Source organism: Schistocerca piceifrons, chromosome X (genome assembly GCF_021461385.2).
Source record: "Schistocerca piceifrons isolate TAMUIC-IGC-003096 chromosome X, iqSchPice1.1, whole genome shotgun sequence".
Classification (NCBI taxonomy): domain Eukaryota; kingdom Metazoa; phylum Arthropoda; class Insecta; order Orthoptera; family Acrididae; genus Schistocerca; species Schistocerca piceifrons.
Window position 1 is genome coordinate 203,439,607 of NC_060149.1, and position 26,671 is coordinate 203,466,277.

A 26,671-nucleotide genomic window follows, 5' to 3' on the forward strand; every position below is an offset into this window, starting at 1 on the left:
ATTATCAATACGAATTACTTTGTTCTTCCAAAGATCCTTAAGAACTTTCTCCCATTATCCTTGCAGAACGTCGTCATCATCTGCTTCCTCTTCTTTTTCTATTACATCCTCCAATAACAGTGTTCTATCATGCAATTTCTCAATGTATGCTTTCCATCTATTCACCAAACAGCATTTGTAGTCCCCTCACCCAGAAAGCTGAACTAATACTGAAATGAAAGCCATTCCAATGAAATTCCATGGCAGTATGTCCCGGCAAAGAGAGAAAGGTTTCAGAAAATCTACAAGGTTATTACAAATGGTTGAAGCGATTTCACAGCTCTATAATAACTTTATTATTTGAGATATTTTCACAATGCTTTGCACACACATACAAAAACTCAAAAAGTTTTTTTAGGCATTCACAAATGTTCGATATGTGCCCCTTCAGTGATTCGGCAGACATCAAGCCGATAATCAAGTTCCTCCCACACTCGGCACAGCATGTCCCCATCAATGAGTTCGAAAGCATCGTTGATGCGAGCTCGCAGTTCTGGCACGTTTCTTGGTAGAGGAGGTTTAAACACTGAATCTTTCACATAACCTCACAGAAAGAAATCGCATGGGGTTAAGTCGGGAGAGCGTGGAGGCCATGACATGAATTGCTGATCATGATCTCCACCACGACCGATCCATCGGTTTTCCAATCTCCTGTTTAAGAAATGCCAAATATCATGATGGAAGTGCAGTGGAGCACCATTCTGTTGAAAGATGAAGTCGGCGCTGTCGGTCTCCAGTTGTGGCATGAGCCAATTTTCCAGCATGTCCAGATACACATGTCCTGTAACATTTTTTTCGCAGAAGAAAAAGGGGCCGTAAACTTTAAACCGTGAGATTGCACAAAACACGTTAACTTTTGGTGAATTGCGAATTTGCTGCACGAATGCGTGAGGATTCTCTACCGCCCAGATTCGCACATTGTGTCTGTTCACTTCACCATTAAGAAAAAATGTTGCTTCATCACTGAAAACAAGTTTCGCACTGAACGCATCCTCTTCCATGAACTGTTGCAACCGCGCCGAAAATTCAAAGCGTTTGACTTTGTCATCGGGTGTCAGGGCTTGTAAACGGTAAGGCTTCTGCTTTAGCCTTTTCCGTAAGATTTTCCAAACCGTCGGCTGTGGTACGTTTAGCTCCCTGCTTGCTTTATTCGTCGACTTCCGCGGGCTACGCGTGAAACTTGCCCGCACGCGTTCAACCGTTTCTTCGCTCACTGCAGGCCGACCCGTTGATTTCCCCTTACAGAGGCATCCAGAAGCTTTAAACTGCGCATACCATCGCCGAATGGAGTTAGCAGTTGGTGGATCTTTGTTGAACTTCGTCCTGAAGTGTCGTTGCACTGTTATGACTGACTGATGTGAGTGCATTTCAAGCACGACATACGCTTTCTCGGTTCCTGTCGCCATTTTGTCTCACTGCGCTCTCGAGCGCTCTGGCGGCAGAAACCTGAAGTGCGGCTTCAGCCGAACAAAACTTTATGAGTTTTTCTACGTATCTGTAGTGTGTCGTGACCATATGTCAATGAATGGAGCTACAGTGAATTTATGAAATCGCTTCAATCATTTGTAATAGCCCTGTAATGTTGGATTTGGTTTTGAAGTCAACAACGTCCTAAAACGTCATGTAAAACTTAATTTGAAAAGTGCTGTTTCAGGCTTTCCCCAGCTTAATAACAGGTTCACGGGCATTGTGTTGGATAATGTTGTGAAAGCTGCACAATATTTCAATGAGGCTGCTGCTCGTCACTTTAAGGTGCTTACTGACACACTGCTGCAGCGACTCTTGTATATACTGGCTCGCTAGAAAACCGCAGTTGCCAGGGGGTGTGGCTATAATGTCCTCATAGACAAATCAGAGCACACGGCAATGTCTAGTGCCCCCTGCCAGATAAACAGGCCATGGCTTTGAATGTATGACACAGGACAAGTGCAACTGCAAATTGTGGTCTAGCGTGCGAGCGGGCACAATGTTGGTGCCCATTTCGAGTGTGTGGACTGATTCCCTGTCTGTGTTGACTGATTCCTTCATCTGCGGCCATTGACACCTTAGTAATTCCAATGCTGGTCCCCATGCCTTGCTGAGCTGAAATCCTGTGTGTCTATTATTCACGTCATTACTTATAGGTATTTTGACTGCCTTTTTAATGATGGAGTCCCAGTACGTGGAAGCAGATGAAAGGATTTTGTCTCTCTGTACTTCATGCTATATCTCGTGTCAAGACAGTGTTCAGCAACAGCAGATTTTTCTGGCTGCCTCCGTATGGTGTGATGTCTATGTTTCACACATCTGTCCTTAACATTGCAACACATCTCAATGTACATTTTCCACACTGGCACGGGACACTATATAGGGTGAGTCACCTAACATTACCGCTGGATATATTTCGTAAACCACATCAAATACTGACGAATCGATTCCACAGACCGAACGTGAGGAGAGGGCTAGTGTAATTGGTTAATACAAATCATACAAAAATGCACGGAAGTATGTTTTTTAACACAAACCTACGTTTTTTTAAATGGAACCACGTTAGTTTTGTTAGCACATCTGAACATATAAACAAATACGTAATCAGTGCCGTTTGTTGCTTTGTAAAATGTTAATTACTTCCGGAGATATTGTAACCTAAAGTTGACGCTTGAGTACCACCACTCCGCTGTTCGATCGTGTGTATCGGAGAGCACCGAATTACGTAGGGATCCAAAGAGAACGGTGATGGACCTTAGGTACATAAGAGACTGGAACAGCACATTACGTCCACATGCTAACACCTTTTTATTGGTCTTTTTCACTGACGCACATGTACATTACCATGAGGGGTGAGGTACACGTACACACGTGGTTTCCGTTTTCAATTATGGAGTGGAATAGAGTGTGTCCCGACATGTCAGGCCAATAGATGTTCAATGTGGTGGCCATCATTTGCTGCACACAATTGCAATCTCTGGCGAAATGAATGTCGTACACGCCGCAGTACATCTGGTGTAATGTCGCCGCAGGCTGCCACAATACGTTGTTTCATATCCTCTGGGGTTGTAGGCACATCACAGTACACATTCTCCTTTAACGTACCCCACAGAAAGAAGTCCAGATGTGTAAGATCAGGAGAACGGGCTGGCCAATTTATGCGTCCTCCACGTCCTATGAAACGCCCGTCGAACATCCTGTCAAGGGTCAGCGTAGTGTTAATTGCGGAATGTGCAGGTGCACCATCATGCTGATACCACATACGTCGACGCGTTTCCAGTGGGACATTTTCGAGCAACGTTGGCAGATCATTCTGTAGAAACGCGATGTATGTTGCAGCTGTTTGGGCCCCTGCAATGACGTGAGGACCAATGAGGTGGTCGCCAATGATTCCGCACCATACATTTACAGTCCACGGTCGCTGTCGCTCTACCTGTCTGAGCCAGCGAGGATTGTCCACGGACCAGTAATGCATGTTCCGTAGATTCACTGCCCCGTTGTTTGTGAAACCCGCTTCATCGGTAAAAAGGTAGAACTGCAACGCATTCTCTGTTAATGCCCATTGACAGAATTGCACTCGATGATTTAAGTCATCACCATGTAATTGCTGATGTAGCGACACATGAAACGGGTGAAAGCGGTGACGATGCAGTATGCGCATGACTACTTTGACTCAGTCCACCGGCTCTCGCAATGTCCCGTGTACTCTTGCGTGCGTTCGTGGCAACAGCAGCTAACACACCAACTGCACCCGCTTCTCCTGTGACGGGCCTGTTACGGACCCGTTTGCGTGCTACGACCATACCTGTTGCATACAGTTGGCGGTAGATGTTTTGAAATGTGCGGCACGTTGGATGCTCTCTGTCCGGATACCGTTCTGCATACACCCTGCAGGCTTCAGCTGCATTTCGTCGACACTCGCCATAGATGAGGATCATCTCCGCCTTTTCAGAGTTCGAATATACCATGGTCACCGTGTTACGTCTGGTAACACGGTGTACTACAGTTGGTCTGCGTGCGTAGACGAATGCAGAATAACAATAGCAGCAAGCGCTACATGTGGACACAGCGACAGCTAGACCAAACCACAACAGTGCACTACAGCCACACTCGTAAACACGGTCGTCATCGTAAACATGTCTCTGCAGATGCTGCTCGCCGACCATGACCCGTGTTTGTTACAACACGCAACTGAACGTCGGAGGTTTCAAGCGTCAACTTTAGGTTACAGTATCTCCGGATGTAACTAACATTTTACAAAGCAACAAACGGCACTGATTACGTATTTGTTTATATGTTCAGATGTGCTAAGAAAACTAACGGGGTTTCATTTAAAAAATCGTAGGTTTGTGTTAACAAACTTACTTCCGTGCATTTTTGTATGGTTTGTATTAAACAATTACACTAGCCCCTCTCCTCACGTTCGGTCTGTGGAATCGGTTCGTCAGTATTTGATGTGGTTTACGAAATATATCCAGCGGTAACGTTAGGCGACTCACCCTGTATATCCCTGGTTTACTTAGACTCACGCTGCCTTTAACGGAATCCCACATCGTTTGCCCCGTGCTGGAGGGCGGAAGACATTTTATTTTATGTTTCTTGAGTAGCTTGCCAATCTTGAAGTGTCCTTCAAGAACGTACGGTAGAAAAACCACCCTCATGGAGTTCTCCATTTCTTCTGGTTTTTCTTGAGCTTTAATGCGTTCAAACACAGCTAGCTGCCTGAACAGGGCCCAGTTGGTCCTGCTGATCATCCATTTTGGTGGCTTCTGTTCAAGCAATCCTCCATCCAAAGTCTCTTTCCACTCCACTGACAAGGGAACCTCCCCATCGCACCCCCCTCAGATTTAGTTATAAGTTGGCACAGTGGATAGGCCTTGAAAAACTGAACACACATCAATCGAGAAAACAGGAAGAAGTTCTGTGAAACTATGAAAAAAATAAGCAAAATATACAAACTGAGTAGTCCATGTGCAGTATAGGCAACATCAAAGGTAGTGTGAGCGCAGCAGCGCTGTGGTCCCGTGGTTAGCGTGAGCAGCTGCGGAACGAGAGGTCCTTAGTTAAGTCTTCCCTCGAGTGAAAAGTTTACTTTCTTTATTTTCGCAACGTTATGATCTGTCCGTTCGTTCATTGACGCCTCTGTTCACTGTAATAAGTTTAGTGTCTGTGTTTTGCATCGCAAAACCGTGCGATTAGTAGACGAAAGGACGTGCCTTTCCAATGGGAACCGAAAACATTTGATCGCAAGGTCATAGGTCAACCGATTCCTCCACAGGAAAACACGTCTGATATATTCTATACGACACTGGTGACGGAATGTGCGCCACATGACAGGAAAATGTTGTCGACCCACCTAACTTGTACACTTGGCGAATGGGTAAAAATATTCTTCTACCTTGCCTGAATTAGGTTTTCTTGTGGATATGATAATCACTCCCAAAAAAGTGATCGCATCGGACGGACGGACAGATAATAATGGTATGAAAATAAAAAATTAAATTTTTCACTCGAGGAAAGACCTCTCGTTTCGCAGCTGCTCACGCTAACCACAAGACCACGGCGCTCCTGACCTGAAAATACCCTTTATGTTGCCTATACTCCACATGGACTACTCAGTTTGTATATTTTGCTTATTTTTTTCATAGTTCCACACAACTACTTCCTGTTTTCTCGGTTGATCTGTGTTCAGTTTTTCAAGGCCTATCCATTGTGCCAACTTATAACTAAATCTGAGGGGGGTGCGATGGGGAGGTTCCCTTGTGAGTCTGCAAGGGCTGGACAGCAAAAAGAGAGGTCAATGGCTGAGGATGACCCAGTAGCAGCCGTCAAGAAATGAGCCTCACCATATTGATGTTTTGAGGATGCAGAGCTCCTGAGACAATATGTTCACCAGGACTCGATCCCTGGTGGATGTACAGTTTAAGCACCATAATACATTATGGGCATTAAAAATCACCCAGAATGAGAAATGGATAGGGGAGTTGTTCAATAATGTCTGTGAGAGCCTCAGAGTCTATTGCATACTATGGAGGTAAATACAGGGTGTTACAAAAAGGTACGGCCAAACTCTCAGGAAACATTCCTCACACACAAATAAAGAAAAGATGATATGTGGACATGTGTCCGTAAACGCTTAATTTCCATGTTAGAGCTCATTTTAGTTTCGTCAGTATGTACTGTACTTCCTCGATTCACTGCCAGTTGCCCAACTGAAGGAAGGTAATATTCACTTCGGTGTTTGTGTTGACATGCGACTCATTCCTCTACAGTACTAGCATCAGTACGTAGCATCAATAGGTTAGTGTTCATCACGAACGTGGTTTTGCAGTCAGTGCAATGTTTACAAATGCGGAGTTGGCAGATGCCCATTTGATGCATGGATTAGCACGGGGCAATAGCCGTGGCGCGGTACGTTTGCATCAAGACAGATTTCCAGAACGAAGGTGTCCCGACAGGAAGGCATTTGAAGCAATTGATCGACGTCTTAGGGAGCACGGAACATTCCAGCCTATGACTCGCGACTGGGGAAGACCTAGAACGACGACGACACCAGCAATGGACGAGGCAATTCTTCGTGCAGTTGACGATAACCCTAATGTCAGCGTCAGAGTAGTTGCTGCTGTAAAAGGTAACGTTGACCACGTATGGAGAGTGCTACGGGAGAACCAGTTGTTTCCGTACCATGTCAATCCTCATTTCAGTGCAAATGTTCCCTTTACGGATGAGGTTTCATTCCAATGTGATCAAATTGTAAATTTTCACAATCAACATGTGTGGGCTGACGAGAATCCGCACGCAATCGTGCAATCACGTCATCAACACAGATTTTCTGTGAACGTTTGGGCAGGCATTGTTGGTGATGTCTTGATTGGGCACCATGTTCTTCCACCTACGCTCAATGGAGCACGTTATCATGATTTCATACGGGATACTCTACCCGTGCTGCTAGAACATGTGCCTTTACAAGTACGAAACAACATGTGGTTCATGCACGATGGAGCTCCTACACATTTCAGTCGAAGTGTTCGTACGCTTCTCAACAACAGATTCGGTGGCCGAGGGATTGGCAGAGGCGGACCAATTCCATGGCCTCCACGCTCTCCTGACCTCAACTCTCTTGACTTTCATTTATGGGGGCATTTGGAAGCTCTTGTCTACGCAACCCCGGTACGAAATGTAGAAACTCTTCGTGCTCTTATTGTGGACGGCTGTGATACAATACGCCATTCTCCAAGGCTGCATCAGTGCATCAGGAATTCCATGCGACAGAAGATGGATGCATGTATCCTCGCTAACGGAGGACATTTTGAACATTTCCTGTAACAGTCTTTGAAGTCACGCTGGTACGTTCTGTTGCTGTGTGTTTCCATTCCATGATTAATGTGATTTGAAGAGAAGTAATAAAATGAGCTCTAACATGGAAAGTAAGAGTTTCCAGACGCATGTCCACATAACATACTTTCTTTCTCTGTGTGTGAGGAATGTTTCCTGAAAGTCTGTTGTAACACCCTGTATAGGCCCACATGAATCGCAACAACTACTGCTTGTAGGTCAGTAACGAGAGAGAGAGAGAGAGAGAGAGAGAGAGAGAGAGAGAGAGAGAGAGAGAGAGAGAGAGAGAGAGGTACAGCCAATTAGTATGGGGGCATCAGTGGCTTTGAAATGTGTTTGCTGTAAACATAAGCATAGGAGCTGTGCCTGTGTAAGGAGTTTCAGTTCCTCCAAATGTATCCTGAAAACATTCATGTTCCACTGTAGTATGGAAGTTATTTATCACTAGGGTTTACATTCACCCTGTCTTTCTGCCAGGATGGGGAGCCCACAATGGGTGGAGTTTCAGCCTTGGGCAAGGTGGTTGCCCCGGGCAGACTTTGCAGTCCACTGGCTCTGAAGAAGCAGCAGCAGATCCATGAAGTCTACTGACATCGACATTATCTGATGATTTTCTGCCTATTTTTGCCTGCCATGGAAACTTCTCATTTGCTTTTCTAGTTTGTCAGGGCTTTGCAGGAGCTACCGCAGTAGCAGTGGAGGCAGTGCAGGATTTTTTACTGGGCTCTGCCTTTGGAGGCACTGGGACGTCTGCATTAATGGCAACTGTGGCTTTATCTGACGCTCTTGGGAGGGCTATGGGCTCTGAAACAACTGTAGCTTGACATGTGCACTGACAGACGCAGGTGCAAGTGTTGACACTAGCAACCTCCGCTTGTGTAGAACTGCTGGCTATCTAAAGATACTTCTTAAGGGCTGAAGCAAATGATCTAGTGAATGTGGGAGGCTATATGGCCTTTCAGATCTTGGCCTCACCATATGGGATGCATTTCTATGCCTTAATCTCTTGTATTTTCCTTTCTTCGAAGATGACACTGCAATCCCTAATCAAGACAGGGAGATCTCCAGAGCAATTTACACACTTTGGAGGGGAGGAGCAACCACCTCCTTCATAGGCAGACTTGCCACATTTGCTTACATTCTAAGGTGGTGTACCTAATCTCCTGGCATTGAAAACAGCACACTGGGTTGGGCACATATGACCATACGCTCAGATGTAGGAAACAAGCCTTGATATGATTTAGGAGCTTCATGCTATTGAAGATAAGGCTGAAGGAGTCAGATTATATGAGATCCCCATCCACCCTTTTCAATATAAAAGGGCAAATCAGAAACTCTTTGCCCCTATTTTTTGCCGAATTACAGCTGTAAATGCAAAGCCAACAAATTTATTCCCAGCTTTGCACCTTTCTTGGTTCGTGCTGGCCTTATCTGCTGGTAGCTCCACCACATGGCGCTGTTGTCAGTTGTTGAAGATGGCGTTTGTGCTTCACACATCCATGGTGTTAGAGCAACGATGTGTGATTCGTTTCCTATGGAGCAACGGATGAAACCCCATTGAGATCTACAGGGAAGTGCTGCCCAAATACGGGGAAAACAAACTTTCTGGCACATTAAAACTGTGTGTCAGACCGAGACTCGAACCATTGCCTTTTTCAGCCAAGTGCTCTACCTTGCAAGGCTCGCAGAAGAGCTTCTGTGAAGTTTGGACGGTAGGAGATGAGGTACGGGCAGAAATGAAGCTGTGAGGACAGGTCGTGAGCTGTGCTTGGGTAACTCAGCCGGTAGAGCACTTGCCCGTGAAAAGCAAAGGTTCCGAGTTTCGGTTCTCGGTCCAGCATACAGTTTTAATCTCCCAGGAAGTTTCGTATCAGCACACACTGAAGATGAGGAGCAGCTGTCTCGTTGAAATACTGTGCAGTTTCCACAACATTATTTGAAGTGACACCTGTGAAGCAATGAACCGTAAGTTGGAAAGTTCGTATTACAAATTTGGTGGCTCTGGGGTATACAGGTGTCATCATTATACTGGCCAAACCAATTCCTCTTTTAATGTTAGGCCTAAGAAACACAGACAGACACGCAACAAAACTTTCTTGGGGTTGCATTTAGCAGGAAGTGGTCATACTATACTCTATAGGGAGCATTGAGAATAGTACGCGTATTCTCCACAGGGTGCAAAAAGGCCTTGCTCTTATCTTGTTAGAAGCACTTGAGATTTATAGATCCAAAGAACCGGAGATGGCAAGAGTGCCTATGGGCAGCGTGATTTTGTACCCAATGCCTACTTTGCTTTATTTGACAATGCTCTACATTAATCACTGAATGCCTCACTTGCATATATCTTGCCTTGTCATTATGTACTATAGAGTGTGTTATATATTTGCTTCATTTTCTTACATTGATGTTATTACTCTCTAGTTTGATTGTCCCTTCTCTGTTTATATATTGAATTCCACTACATAATTTTATTAATTGACTGATACAATGTTTTATTATTCCTTTTTTTTTAATGGCGCATCGGAGGGTACGAGAGACCCTCTGTCGGTTAAGTTCCCCTGACCACTTCTCACCTATGTTGCATTCTGGTGGCTACTCCAAGAGATCACCTTGGCATCATTCCGTAGTTATTTCATCATTTTTATATTATTCTATTAGCCCCACATAAGCTCGTTCTTGTGTATGTTATTATTTTAATCTGAAATAACCACAAGACTTCATCGAGATTTACCGAGAAAGAATAAATTCGCATACAACCACAAGAGTATCTCAGAATCACATATCACTTAACCATTACATTTCCAACAGTTTTAAATTAAACTTTATTCACGTTTTTATCATATTTCATTTTACATCACTGTATACTTTTACACTTGATACTTCCACAATAGATTTTATGTAGTGTTTATTTCACTTTTATGGCATTTTGTATAATTTTCAGGGTGATCTGAAACAGTCTGAGCGCTTGTAAGGGTGTTACAGGGTAGATTGTGCTCAGAAATAATTGTTAAGAAAAAATTTGAAACTTTACACAGTTTCCAAGTAAATTATCACTGAAGTTAGCCAATTAGGCCACTGAGAGTGCAAATTCAAGTGGCTTCAGGGATACAATTAGTGTCAGTTGTTATAGTGTACATGATAGTGTACAAGACTGCTCAACCTTTGGCTCAGGAGGACAAAGGTTCAAACCCGCATCAGGCCATCCTGATTTAGGTTTTCCATGATTTCTCTAAAATGCTTCCGGCAAATGCTGGCATGGTTTCTTTGAAAGGGGCATGGGCAACTTCCTTTCCCATCCTTCCCTAATCCAACGGGACCGATGACCTCGCTGTTTGGTCCCCTCTCCCAAAATCAACCAACAAACCTTTGGCTCAGGTTCAATCCATACTGCCATCCCATGTCCAATTTTCGTATCACCCTCTTGTTCACTTTCAGAAAACCATATGAAGAACATGTTCAGTCTAAGCTTCTCTGGTGGGCTGCTTCAATTTGCGTGCCCGGCAGCTTGTTTGGCTAACTTCAATGTTAATAAACACAGAAATGGTACACCGTTATCAAATTTTTTTTCTTAATTATTTCTAAGCGCAACCTACACAGAAACATGCTTACAAGTTTTTCAGACTGTTTCTGACAACCCTGTATAACTGAACAATACATGTAGGATTACAGTAGTAATGTCTATCGAGCTTATGACAAACATTTTTTGTGGCTACTATACCACAGTTTGTTATGAACAGAAACACTGTTAAAAGGATGACACTGTCATTGTCATAGTCATGGTCTAGTTTACACCATATTTTAAACATTCTGGACAATGCTAAGCTGATTTCGTGTGTATTTTTTGATTATGCCACCATGGCTTTATTATAAGGATCATTCAAATGAAAATCTTAAAATTGCTATAATGTTGTTAATTGCAACAATGAACAAAACTACACTTAATTTTTCAACGTAGTCTCTTGTTATTGAGTGCACGTGTTCCATTGCTTCAAAACGCATAGATACCAAATTTTCACCTCTTTGTCACTTCTGTAGTACCTGCCTCCCACTTCTTCTTTGAAAGCACTGAACAGATGAAAGTCACTAGGAGTGAGGTCTGGTGAATAGGGAGGATGAACCACACATTTAAGTTTAATTTTCATGAATAGTCTCAACTGTCTTATGGGCAGTAGGCAGTTAGGTGCTGTCACACTGTAGCGAAACTCCTGAAGTCTGAACTCCTTGTTTACTCCTGACTGCATGGCGAAGTTGACTTTTCAGCATGTCTGAATAAGAAACACTGGTTACTGTCACTCCCATATCAATGTAATGTTCCAAAATTACTCCATTTGCATCCCAGAAGAGAATGAGCACAGCTTTTCCACCAGATGGTCAAGTGCTGAATTTTTTTGTTTCGGTGATGAGCTGTTACTCCATTCCTCGCTTGACCTTTATGTTTCTGTATGGTGACAGTGGACCCAAGTCTCATCACTTACAACAGTTTTTTCTAGAAATGCATCACCTTCAATGTGGAAACGATGCAGAAGTTCTTCCCAGGCAACGAAGCAACGGTGTTTCGATCTGGCAGTCAACTGACATGGAACCATCTTGAAGAAACCTTACTGAAGTGCAGTACATTGTGAGCAATATTCTGTGCTGAGCTAATACTAGTCTTCAAACTTGTGGCTATTTTGTTCAGAGTTACGCATCTGTTCTCCTTTTTGAGCTCCCCCACCAAGGTAATATTCTCGTCCATCACTACACAGTAAGCCTACCCTGGTCTTGGGGCATACCCCACAGAAGCTACATCGCCTTTAAACTTTCTAAACCTCTCGTACACTTGCTGCAGTGACAAACAATCACCATACTGTGCTGTCTTTCTGCAATGAACTTCTACACAGAAACATACATCAGGGATCACTGCTCACTCACAATGTGTGTTGACTGTGAGGCAGCCATCTTTTTGTGGATGCTGCCTTCTCTTGCAATGCAGCATCATTCTGCTTTCTGTTGGTCATTTTGTCACTTTCTGAACCTACCAACTCTGTCACACAAGTTTTTGAAATTTTATGGCGCTTTTAAGGTTTTCATTTGAATCACCTTCATACATTAGGACATGTTTTAAAGCAGGTACACCTTGTCGTATTTTAAGCACATTCCTTTTCATTGTGGCATATTTTATTGTCTTAAGATGTAGACTGTCTACCAGTTGCATTTAGGTTTCCAATGTTTTGTTGCAGGTATGAAGATGCTCATTGCTAACTGAACCAGTAGTCTAAGAAACAAGTTATTTTGTGATCTCAGACAGAAATAAAATAAAAAAAAATATTCTGAACTTATGTGTATTTCTCCAATTAACTACTATCACTAACTTCCAAATGGCAATACACTGCTATTCTAAATTTTTTCAAACAGTTGTTAAAAATTTTAATTCTGGACTATTCTAAACCAAACTTTACTTTGCACTCTTAACATAACAATATGCACTACTGATCTGAACCACTGTTAAGATAATACACTATGTAAGCTGAGAATATTTTTCATACATTATTCAAATAAAAATTTCTTGGTCTTTCAAACAAGAGAGAGTAGTGAAAATGGACAATATTTTGTATGAGATTCTCTTCTGTTGGTAACTGGTGATGTGTCAAGATTGATTCTTGCTCCTTGTTTTACAGTTACCACTGCATAATAGACCAACCTCTTTCTCACATCCATGCTGGAACTCCACAGTAGTTTATTCTGCCATTACAAATGAAAGTGTGGCCCTCGATGTACTGGACACAGGAAAGTACCCGTAAAATTGGAACCAGGTACAGGGGTTGGACAAAAATATGGAAACACTCAGAGATGCAAGCTTGAATATTAATGCAGGTACTACCCAAGCCTGCATGCTGTGCCGTTGTATTTGACCATAAACAGTACCTGTGTGATGTCTTCGGTATGTTGCAAGAGTCAGGTCATGATCAGAACAGTGTTCTGTATATTTTTGAATTTGTTATGGCAGACCTAAGTGAGTCTGAATGTGGGCAAATTGTTGGTGCTTGAATAATGGGTGCTTCCATAACCAAGGTAGCCGAAGTGCTTGGTATTTCAAGAGGCACATTTAAGTTTCTACTGTGTACAGGGAAAGCAGAAAAACTTGATCCAATACATTGCAGTGCAATGTGTTTAGTGATCATGACAGGTCAGCTGCAAAAGTCCCTGCTGAACTGAACTTGTGAAGCCTGTGAGCACAAAAACAACATGGGAGCTCTGTAAGCACAGAATTGCAGGGTAAAATGAAATACCAAAACCATTCATCAGTGATGCAAATGCCCGTAACAGGAAAACATGGTGCCGGAGCCATAAAGCCTAAACTATGGTGCAATGGAAGAAAGTAATTAAGCCACACGAGTCTTTGATTATGCTGTTTCCAACTTCTGGCCAAGTTAATACCCCCACGAGTGAAACATGGTAGGGGTTTGGAGATGATTTGGGCAGCCTTTGAGCCAGATGGTTACTCTGCAAGGTTGAGCTACTGCCCAGATTGTGTGAGCATTCTGGCTCATCAAGTCAAACTCATGTCATGGTACAATGTTCATTCGTAAATGGTGATGCTGTGTTCGAAGATGGCAGGACCCCTGTTCTCACAGCTTTCATCGTACAGGACTGATTTTGTGAATTATCACATCCCTCCAGGCCACTAGTCACAAGATTGCAATATTACTGAGCCTCTGTGGTCTACTTCACATAGATCATCATCGTTACCTGAACTTGCCACTATTTTGCACAAAGAATGGTATAAGATTCCTTTGAAGGCCATACAAGACCTGTATTTATCCATTCTGAGATGGCTGGAAGCTGGTTTGAACAACAACAGGTTTCCTCAACCATATTAGGAATGGTAAAATTGCAATGCTTTCATATTTTAGTCCATGAAAGTTTTGTCCAAATCTTGAAATTTCCCCTGAAAATGATAGGTTTGACAGAAAATGACAGGTCTGAAAAATGTTTTCCTGTCAGATTCGCTCGGCTTTAAGTCTAGGAAATCTGATTATTTAAAGTTGCTGATAAAGCCTACATGATGAACAAATATTCTGTTTGACATACAAATTACTTATCTAAATTCTTCAGTGGCATTTATGCTCTTGCTAAGATTTGTCATTTATCACTCTCAATGTATTAACACATACAGCTTAAGTGGGCACACCAGAGAATATGTAGTGTATTACATAAAACGACACTGCACTGTGACCATCTTTTTTTTCCGCACGAGAGGCAATTCTTTGAAATTGCAGCAGCAAACTGCCCCCCTTTCCCCCCCTCCCCCCCCCCCCCCTACAACATAAACGTGACTGCCTCTGAGAACAGCTACTGCTGTCATCCATGTCAAAAAAAGAAAACTAAAAAATGTTCTGCTCATTGGACCATCATAAAAAATGGTAACACTATATTTAATTACTTTTCATTGTCTTTAACATTGCTCTTCCTCCTAAAAAACACAGAGCTTGAGCTAACTTTATGAATGAGTTCACATACAGCTACTCAAGTGTTTGCATATTTTGCATTTCTGACTTTCACTCGCTTTCATATTTTCTAGCACTTTACTTTGACACCACGTGGAAATGAAATTCCCTCAAGTTCCATATTTCTGCCGACTTATCAAAGGATTATTACTACAATTGCACAATAATATTTTAAAATTAGTACTATCATGTGCCATAACTAAATGGCTACAGTTTCATTAACTGTTATTCTGAAAATAACACAGATTCCAGAAATAGTATTGGGAACTGGTGGTGAAACAGTGCTGCTTCATCTGCTAATGTGCAGACGCACTGAATATGCACAGTCCCACAACATGGATTTTATGGTCTTACGTGCAGCCCAACAATCCTAGTTTCCTCGCAAGTGTCAGAGTTTACTACATTTCTTTTTCGACTCACCTTTCTCTACATTGTTGACCACTGTGACTGAAATAAGAAGAAAACGAAAATTAAAAAAACAATATATTTCCATGTGGCACACAACATAATAATTGACACAAGGCTGTTAATGTAAAGAGGCTGAAGTGTGAAACAGAATAAACTGAGAAGCATACATGCTATGTTGTGTGCAAAAGAAATGAGCAAAGTGACTCTCTTTTACACACATGGATTATAAGGAAAGCATCTGGGGAGGAGGAAGAGGGAGAAATATCAAAACTGACAGTAGTAATTTTGCATGTATAAAATTCTTTCCCAGTAAAACTCATTACTTAATATATTCAAAGCTGTAACTAACTTTACAAAGAAGAAAAAGTTCTTTCATCATTCAATTTGCTTCTACTATCCTTTCTTGTAGTAAATGGTACCAAATATGGCAAATAAAAGTAGCTGTAAGTACCAGAAAGAACTGTTATTTATTAAAATTTGTTCTACAAACAGTTTCTATTGTTCAGTTACCTACAGCATGCAACAATGAAACAGTAACACTTCCCGCCAAAGGAAAGTTTGATATGGTGAAGTTTAACACCTTGTCAACAGTAGGGTAATTTAAAATGAAGCACAAAGTCATTTGACAAGAATCTGGCAAGGATTTGTTAACGATTTGTCTGACTATTACAGCATACACAGAAAGAGATTTGGGGAAACTATCATGATCTTAATATGTTCAAGTGGAGATCGTGACGCCATGTATCCTGAATGCAAAGTCATTTTCTTAAGCACTGGACCATCTCACTTGGTTCCCACCACAAACAAATGGTTACTCATCATGCACAGCTAAGTCTTATCATCAGTCAGCTTCCCTCCCATTTGCAATACAGTAAGAGTACTGTGTGACAACTTTACAATTCTCATTCTCGTTTTTACATTAATGAAACCACAGTTTAGTTACAATGAGATGTCAAGTAAAGGCAACATTCTTCCCTGTAATACTTAAGACCTATTCTTAGTTACACAAACAGTTTCAGGTTATATACTGTAGAAATTTGAGTACTTAACAAGAGCAAAATGCAACAGACTTTAAAAGGGCAGAGAACTGAACACAATATGCTACCATTCATGGCCAGTTTTCAAACAGTCTGCAAATTGGAAACGTAAAATTACTATGACTAAGAGATGACACAAATTTGTACTGACTCAGTACAATCCTTCACATTGTACGAAACAGTCTTGCACATAAACAAATCAAAAGTTATGTGCGAATTGAAGGTGTAGAGGGGGCAGAAGGGAAGGGATTACTGATGTCAGCTGCATCGGGACATTATGCGGAATCAGAGGTGACGAGCGTAAATGTCTACCGGACTGGGATCTCCTGCTTACTAGACAGGTGTGTTAAGCACTGTGCCACCTGTGACATCGTGTTATCACAAATGCATGGACACTCTCAACATGCCTCACAGCTTACACGCACTCCCACCGAGCACCGCCTATCCGCAGTCCCTGTCTGTTTCCTCCATGCTTGCTACTCTGAGATTCCCGCAGGTCAGACATACCTCTGCATCCACACTGAGGAGAGTGGATTAATTGCACATCTGGGTGAATCAATTATATGAATACATGGTGTCTGTTCCTTCGGACATGTTCGAAAGAGCACACACTGTGCATTGATATAAATCACAAGTTCTCATACATACTGAGAGAACTGTTTTCACTTATCACAAAATTTATGCTATATCCCTGAAAGTAATAGCAATGACCACACAAATTACTTGCAAATTCACCCAATTATTGTTTGTAGCAAGATCTTATACTACATCTCACACCAAGATTTCTAGATGTATTTAACCTGATGCATGTGGAAATGACAATACAAAGCGTAAGAATGATTAGCAATGTAAAAAAGTAATAATAAAAAAAATTAATACCCACATGCATCACAATGTCAAGGCAATATTTGAACACTATTACGTAATGCATTTTCTACACACTAAATCATTTAATTTTTAGGTTTCTAATGGATAAGTTTCCATTATGAATCTCTCTGTAATATTACTTTCACTTTTTTTTTTATAGGTCCTTTATTATCTAATTGTATGATTTTTTTTCCAGGGAATATATTATGACCCATCTCATCAACAATGTAACTAATCCTCCCCCCCCCCCCCAAAAAAAGATTCTATATATATATATATATATATATATATATATATATATATAGAGAGAGAGAGAGAGAGAGAGAGAGAGAGAGAGAGACTTATTTCCTCTCATAAATTAACACACCACAAATGCCTAATGGTGGTGATTGTTTTCTGGGCACTCAATGATGTAGTTATCCGAATATGAACTGAAAACTTCATTAGAATTAAGCCTTTCCTCATATGCAGTCTTCTTAGTTCAGTCCCCCAGGGACACAAATCGGAGACTTTAAAGACTGTTTAATGATGACAATGGAGGAAGTGGTTGCTTCTCAACATGTTAAAACAAAAAGTAAATATCGTTTATTGGAGCTTGTATGACTGTGTGCACATTTATTCTTGAATAGAACTAAACTATAGTCATGGCATGAAATACTTATAAAACAATAATTATCTGCAGTAAGTGCTAGAAGTTACTCCCTGGTATGTGTGGCTGGCTGATCCTAATAAAAACAGGAAGGAGCCAACCACTGTGAGACCAAGTAAATGTTGGGCAACAGTTTTACACATGGCTGTCAAAAATGCTTAAACAAAAACCTGTGACTCAATTTAACAATAAATATTAAGAGAAATAGACACAGTGAAAAATTGTAAAGCCACTTCAGATAATGATGGATGGCTTCATCACTGACTGAAGAATTAAGCAGCTATTTAGATACATAAAAACAATCCACAGATAATTTAGGCAGGAATTGTGACAACACAGAAATCTTAAAACCTTCTCCATACTTGCTTGTTATTTAAAACAGTGGCTAAATGATTACCAACAAAACTTGCTGTTCTCACCAGAATATAAAATTCAGTCAAGTAAAATGTGGTGCACCAACAGTGGTACACCGCAAGCACAGCGCAAAGGTGAGTCATCCTGTCAGAGGAGATGACAGTAAGAGGACAGGGCCTACTCTCAATCATGTTAAAGTTATTTCTTTCCATGCATGTGACTGGAAGAACGTTCACTACAGCAAAATTGTAGGCCTCATCAGTCTTAATTCATTACTTTGTACCTCCAGACAATCTCCCAGTGATTTAACTCTCCACCTCAAATAATGAGGAAATAGTACCCAAGAGGACAGTACAGGGAGTACATGATTGTCTTTGCATGCATCTCTTGTTGCTGTACTATCTTTCTCATTCCCCACATTACCTGGTACCCTGCAGAATGATACTTCCTCCCTTGATACTATAAAGCAAGAAAGAACAGTTTAACACCCAGTTGCCAGCATGGTCATTAGACACAGAGCACAAGTTCAGTTTATGAAAGGATGAGGAAGGAAACTGGCCATGCACTTTTCAAAGGAATCATCCCAGCATTTGTCTAGAGCAATTTGTAGAAATTATGGAGAACCTAAATCTGGATGGCTGGATATGGATTTCAACTGCTGTCATCCAGAAGCGAGCCCAGTGTGCTTATAATTACACCACCTCACTCAGTCTTGACATTATAGTATGTAAAGTGCTCTTACATAGTTTAGACCACTTTGTATGCTGGGTACATTTACTGAATAGTCTGTAGGGCACTTTGGGAGAGTCTGAGAAGACAAGGAAGTTATTCTGTCAATTGCAGTTCATGTCCTCTGGTTCCTTTAGGGTTCCATAGAGCTTTACATCAAAGACTTTAAAATCATACTAAAGACACTATCAAGGAAACTGCTTAGAAGCTGGCAGTATGACCCTACTTGGAACCCTAAGAGTTAAATTTTGGCACTCATCTAAAAACTAATAAAAACTTGTTTTAATACAATATATTTACAAAATTTCTCAAACTCTGCAAAGTTTATAAGATCCAGTCAGATGAAAATGAGACAGACATGTAGGTAGGCCTATACTGCCAAGGTTGTTTTGACTATACTGCACAAGTCTCACTGGGAAGCCTTTACACATCCTCCTTACAGTCCTGATATTTCCCCATGTGATTTCCATATTTTTGGAGCTCTTATTACAGATATTTGTGGTTGTCTATTTTCTTTAAGTGACGAGGTTCACACCTGAGTATAATCGTGATTCTGTAGGCAACTACAAACATTTTTCTATGAAGGCATTGACTATCTTGCCTCACAGTGGGGTAAACATACATATTAAGTTATGGCATTTATTTTTTAAATAAACCGTTTCTTTACTTTTTTTCATCTATCTCGTTTTCATGTGACTGCCCCTTATAAAAACAGCTTTGGCCTCACTACTAACCAGGAGGGTACTTGCTCCAACCTTGTTTTAAAACATTCAAGTCTGCACCACTGTGCTCTGCAGGCTGCCCAGACAAGCTTGCTGCCCTTCTGCAATTTACGTACATTTGTTTTCTTGATGGTCTAGTAAGAAGATTAAGGGTCAGAGAGTGAGGGGTTGACCCAACATTATAAGCATGTCACACTATGAGGAACTTACACCGGATGTTTGAGAGATGGATCCCCAGGCTTAGCACAGAGGCTGAGGACGGTAGTGTATAAAACACAGCCATACTCCAGCCATGACCAAACAAAGGCTTTGTAAAATAATAGAAAATCTGTCTGCCTCCACTATACAACACTAAGGCACTTTAAAATGTTTAGAGCTCTTGCCTTGTGATGTTTCATACATGACAGCTACGCGAGTTTCTCATTTACGATCAGACCCAGGAACTTTACTGATTCCATTTAAACTAAGAGTAATGTGTCTCGGTCATAGTTCAGTTTGACTAAAAACATGACATGTACGATTAAAACAAATTTATCTGGGAAAAAATTGAAGCCTGTGTTTGTTGGCATAAATCTAATTTTCTTAATGCTAGTGGCAGTTGTCGAGCATTTGTTTCAAGAAGAAGACAAAGAGGATTGAAAAATTGTTCACAAGAAGAGCATCAGACAGGGTTCCTAACTGGACACTATGCTGTTGCCAGCTATTGCAAAAGGAGTAACACTTAAAATGCTCATCTGAGGGACATCATTCTCCTGGGTATGTCGATCTGATGGTGCTTCTGAACCTAAAATACAGGATCACATCATAGTGGGACAACAACCCCAGAAGCCCCATTAACACAGTTGCCATATGAGAATTTGTCTCCATAGTGTCAGAGGCCTTTTCAACATAAAAAATTGCTATCAAGTGATGACAACATAAAAAAGCCTTTTGTATTGTTCCCTCAACAAGCATTAGGTTGTTAAGTTTATAGTGGCATCAACAGAAAACCACATTTACGGCCACTGTGAAGTTTTTTGTTCTCTATAACTCATACTAAGCAGCTGTTTACCATTTATTCCAGTGCCTTCTCCATACAACCAGTATGCAATAAATACTTGGGCTGGTGCAACACTTTCCGAGTTTTAGTAATGTGATCATGATTACTTCCCTCTAAGGATCACAGTATTGTATCTCAGGTTCTGTTAGAAGAAGAAGAAGAAGAAGAAGAAGAAGAAGAAGAAGGCATGGGGAGGTAGATTTTTCACTCAATATTTTAAATATTGCAACATGTCTAGTACACTTTGTCTGGCTCTGGTATTTTATTGCAAGCCACAGTTGTATTCTTCAGTGTTGCTGGAGCTCTAGTCCAAACATGTCCTCTCAGTTAATTCCAGATTCTGCTTGGGTGTAGGAAGGAGCTCGTTTGGCATTAGATGGAATTTGTTCAAAGTATTTGAACATTGTCTGGGCTACAACACCCAGCGTAATGCTTACAGCACCATTCCTGAATGGCCCCTGCAGTACACACATTTCCTTACCGATTGATCCTTCTCAGTGATTCCCATACATCTGCTGATGATGTGAAACAATATACTGCAAAAATTCCTGCAAGGAATACAATATAGCACTGCATTTTTGCCCAAGCTATGTGAAAGGCCACCAGATTATAAGCAGACAAATTACACTGAAACCCTCAGTGACACTTGCTTGTCCCTGATGGCTGGTTTGCACTCCTTGGACCATAATGGGAATGGTCACCTCCCATGTTTACAGAGAACTTCACAACAGACATATCTGCAACCCTGCAAATGACAGTTACAATTTCTACTGTGTCCTACATATTGGACATTTGTTAAAATACAGCCAAGCTGCTGTAAAGAATCCAGCTGGCTTTGTTTAACATCCATTTGGGTGGCTTGGAGGCGGGTGTTAATGTACCTAGCAGGTAGACCCAAATGAAAAAGTTGTCATTACAGAGCAAACCCTTCTCCACATCTCCAAGAACAGCAACAGCTAGTATATGAGAGTGAAGCTGCAGGTTGATGGGTGTGGACAACTTGTTAGCAGTGCTGAAACTTGTAGCTTTCTCAGTAGCAACTTGAAATGCAGTATCTTGTGTCCAATCCCACTTCTCTCAATGTTCTCGTCCACATATTTTACAAAGGACAGCATTTTTAATTTTAGTAGTTAAGCCCTTTTAATATCCCATCCTAGGATTGAAATCCAGTGTTTCTGAGCTACCTTTCTTGGATTTTTGCCATTAATAATTAACTTCCAACACATAATACCACAATTTCCCCCTTCATGCCATGCTAACATCTGAAACAACAAAATGATCTTCCTTTAGAAACAGTTTACTTACTTTTATCAATCATTTCTCCATTTCCTCCTAATTCAACAAAATCTGGTTTGTAATGCATAAACTATGGTATTAGATGGAAGACACCCTCTGCCTGCATCCTTGGTGGGGGCCTGTCTCAACACCTCCTTTGGTACACCCCTGATTGCTGTATGGCACGGTGTTAGACATTTTGAATTACTGAAAAACAAATTAGAAGAGACTTCTGAAGTAAACTGGGCATACTGTGTACAGTTTTAGACCAATGTCAGAGAACACATATTGCTTTAAGTGACTCCCAAAACTGTATCTGAGCACTGAGTAATGGCTTCTACACCTTACCTTTCTTGCTTATACATTCAGGCTCATACCTGACATTTCATTAGCACTATATAACTCCTATCACCCAGGAATTCTATTCCAAATACCTCGTTTTTACACTATTGCCCAAAGGTTTTCAAACACCCTGAAAGAAAAAAAAAAAAAGTAGTTACCAGATTCAAATACGAATTAGGTCTATTGTTTCCCCAGTGTCAGGCTCAATGTAATGTTAAAGAGTAGTATTCCACATTTTGAAAAATTAAATCATTCAAAACATAACTTTCCATTGTTATGCTCTTCAGGTTCCAAGCATTGCATGCCGCTTATTTTGTATTGTGGAGGCATAATATAAACTTTTCTCACTATATAGAGTTCATAGAGCATCTACAAATCTGTGAACACAGTTAAAAGTAAGAAAGGGGCCTGTAGTTATGCATGAGATATCAAAGAGTGAACTTCAGCGAGTTCTCAGTGTAAACATCGATAATGGGATGAAGAAAGGAGTTTTCAACAGAAACAACATTCTGCAATTGTGTCTTTATATGCAGCCAGTCTTACTATGTGGCAAGTAGCACATAAAGAACATATCTCCTTGGGATGTGTGTATTATACCTTGCAGAGGCATGTGGATAGTGGCCAGAATATGGACCGACCTCTAAACGTAGGCCAAAAGTCACATCAAAGAGTGGTGACAAATGTATAGTAACCACAAGCTAACATGACTGCTTCAAAACAGAACCTGTTTTAGCAGCCGACCTCAACCATAATAGGGGAAAGCTGGTGAGTGCAAGTACTGTGAAAACACTTCTTCGGGCACTGAACCTTAATGGGCATGTGGCAGCTAAGAAGCCATTACTGACTGCTATTAATGGGCAGAAGAGGCTACACTGGACAAGACAACATGAAAGTTGGACAGTAAATCAGTGGAAAAAGGTGCGTTTTACTGAAAAAGCCAAATTTGAAGTCTTCGACAAAAAGCGACGCACATTTGTTCGCTGGTTGCCAGGTGAATGAATGTTACACCAAAGTGTATTTCCAACATTAAACCATGGAAGGGATTCCTTCATAGTCTGGGGATGTTTTGGAGGCAGTAAGACTGGTGACCTTGTACATATAAACGGAACAATGAAGAAAGAGGATTACCATCAGATTCTACTGTATCATGCAAAGCCATGTGGCAAGGGATTTGTCCTACAACAAGATAACTCTAAATACACTTCAAAACTGTACGAAGTGTATTTGGAAAATTTAGAAAAAAATAATGAACTGAAAAATATGATCTGGCTGCATCAATCCCCACCAACTGTACTCCTATTGAACTGCTTTAGGATCACTTGGACAGAGAAGTTAAATGAAGGCCTATTACCAACGTTCATTACCTCTGGACCTGGCTACAAGATGAATGGTGGCATATTACCAAGGAAATCCTGATGAAGCTAACAGCAAGAGTGCCTCGCATATGCAGAGGAGTGATTAAAGCCAAAGGAGGCTACTTTGAGGAGAGTAAAATTTGACTGCATATATTTAGTTACAATAAAAGATCATTCCAAATTGACTTATGAGTATTTCTAGCATTTCTGGTTCCAATTTTCATTTTTCTCAAGATCACTAATGTTTGAAAACTTTTGAGCGATAGTGTACATGTGTTTGAAAGGCAGGGTACACAAAAGGTATCAGACAGAGGACCTTCCAGTCGAAGAAAGGCACTCCATGCCTGGCAGAAGCACCCTGAACATTTTTTTCTGTAATTTTTTTATGATTTTGAAAGGAAAATAGAATGGATTATCAGAAAGGTTGTTAACAATTCCTTGCTCCATCCTGGTCCATATTTTGTGGCAGTTCGTTTACCATGACATTAAGGCCTAGGAGGGGAGGATCCTGTGAGGAAAATAAGTCATATGTAAGTTGTTTTGATTCCAAATGTGAGAAACTGCAGTAGCTGTTTGGTATTTACAAAGCAGTCACACCAATGTCATGAACACAGTTTTCTGAATGCTGTTTCCATCATCGCATTGTGGTAACAAATAGTATTTTCTATATGTATTTCTCACCATATTATACACAACACACAGGAATGATTACAGTTTGTACAGACATAAGCATGCTTTCCTTCCAAGACACTTAAGAGAACTAGTATCACAATTTCAAAAACTTAACTTCAAGTACGACTAAACAGTCTACTTTGCATTTATTCACATAATTCAGCAAATACATTGATTTCATGTGTATTATTTCCAGTTTCCATACTTCAGAGGAGTGTAACAAATCATGAGCCCATAACCCTATTCCTTCCTCCCTACACCCTCCTGATATGGTCAATGCCTCCCCTCAAAGCCCTTTGCATGTTGCTCTTTGCCAGTTGCAGCAGTGATAAAAGCTGCTTATTTTATAGTTCTCTATTGTTTGCGAAATTCTCCAGTACATTACACCAATTATGCCTGCAACTATCTCTTTTTTAGTTTTCTCGTATGTTTACCTTCCTCTCCTGTTTGTCACTTTGGAAAACGAAATGAACATAAAGTTAAATCACCTAAATACTAAACTTATTTTCAGAGAGATTTAAGATTTTTTATATAAACTATAGTATGGTAGAGTCAGTCAGATGATACAATATCTAAGTCCAAACTTAAGACTACAGAGTTTAACTCCAGGTGCTTGCAGTTTTTTCCTTTCACCTATAATCTAACACATACAATTAACTGTTTGCATGAACCAAACAGACAAATTATCTGCCATTATTCCAAAAATGTCTAGGCCATATAGCTAATCTGACTAATAATATCTGGTGCTGCAAAAGTAGTCTTTCCGGCAAATGCCCAAATCTCAACACAGAGCCATCAATGGTTTTCTCCTCTCCCTCCCACCTCTCTCCCCCTTCCTTTTTTGGGTTTCCGTACCTCAGTCAGTAAAAAATGGAAACCTTGTAGGATCACTTTGTTGTGCATCTGTCTGTCCAAAACTCTTTCTCAAGAGACGGTAGATGTAGCAAATTAATTTATGTCACACACCAAGGCCTACAGTCCCTTGTGGTGTACAAAATTGAAGCTTCTAAGTCAAGGCAAGCAAAAGATGCAGCCATTTATGTAACATATTTTGGTACTTGCAAACTCACTTATCAAAACTTATAGAGTACATCTCGTTGACCTAGAATCATGAAATTTGGAAGCAGCAAGGTTTAAAAGCAGAAGTACAGGGTTAAAAAAAAAAAAAGGTTGGAAAATTAATTTGTAATTTTATCACATGAAACAATATTTCTTTTGTCATTTGTTATTCAACTTCAAATTTAACACACACTCTAAAGTCTTTAAATTCCTAGGTTCAATATCTCTCCAGTATCAGTGTTGATAACAGGCAAAAATCATTGAGCTTCTCTGTTACCAGGATGGATGAACTGTCTACATACAATTAAATTTGTATGAAACCCTAACAGTGCAAGTCCTACTCGCACCTGGCAAATTTTTTTAAATGCAAGCACGCACACTTCTCCGGTGCAAGAGCACTATTAATTTTCTGAAGCAAGACAATATTTATGTGTGAAATATTTGTTTTGTCCCTTAGTTTGCCGAGGAATCAAAATCAGTTGGCACGCTCTAGGTGCTGTAAATTTGCAAATCATCTGATCCACACTTGTGGGGCTGCACTTTCATTACTTAAGTAATGTGCTGCTGTAAATCATTTTCTTTGTCACTGATCACTCATGTGAAATAGAAGTATGGCCTTGCCTCTGACATTTATGATGGTTCTGTAGTTTGCAATGTGTGTGTGTGTGTGTGTGTGTGTGTTTGTTTGGGGGGGGGGGGGGGGGGGATACACAGTCAAATGAAAAACTCATTTTACTATATTGAGAAAACACCAGTGACAGTTTGCTACTAATTGAAAATTTGACGTTTCTTCCAATTTTTGTATACTACCTTTGCCATGCCTACAATTCCAAACACTTTCAGTCTCATTGCTACAGAAACTCTGCAGGACTATTACAAATCTTGTTATTGCACATTGCAATACCTTTCTGGAAATTTCAGTTATTGTGTCTTCTAATTGTTTGCTCTTCTTTATTTAGATGGCCTTTTGCAAAGCTGCTGTGCATTACGAAGCTCCAGCTTTTCAGATTTTTAAGTTTACAAATAACCTGTTTCCACATTTTTGCATACAAGAGGATAAGTACTAGAATGGCTTCTCCAACTCATTTTTATTTTGTTCCTTGATGATCACATCTTTGTCACAATGACTACACATGCCACCACATTAAATGAATAATCATTATGACAAAGACAACAACAACGATGACAACAATAATGTGACTGTTGAAGATACTGACAACTGGCAATTGGGAAGGTGACACTAAAGCACGATTGTTAAAAAAAAAGAGGCCTGGCATTAAACTAGAATGATTTGGAGAAAAAAAAATATCCCAAGTGGGAACTAACTATCATTTT

The 26,671-nt window shown here is 40.7% G+C and overlaps 1 protein-coding gene across 5 annotated transcripts in view; it reads right to left on the bottom strand.

Moving 5' to 3' along the window:
* LOC124723158 (palmitoyltransferase ZDHHC2) overlaps positions 1-26,671 on the bottom strand; it is a 279,047-nt gene that overhangs the window by 184,989 nt on the left and 67,387 nt on the right. For all 5 annotated transcript variants that reach the window (XM_047248352.1, XM_047248350.1, XM_047248353.1 and 2 more), the window contains exon 2: positions 15,249-15,275. In XM_047248352.1, coding sequence (XP_047104308.1) covers positions 15,249-15,275 — 27 coding nt within the window. The remainder of the gene's footprint in view (positions 1-15,248; positions 15,276-26,671) is intronic.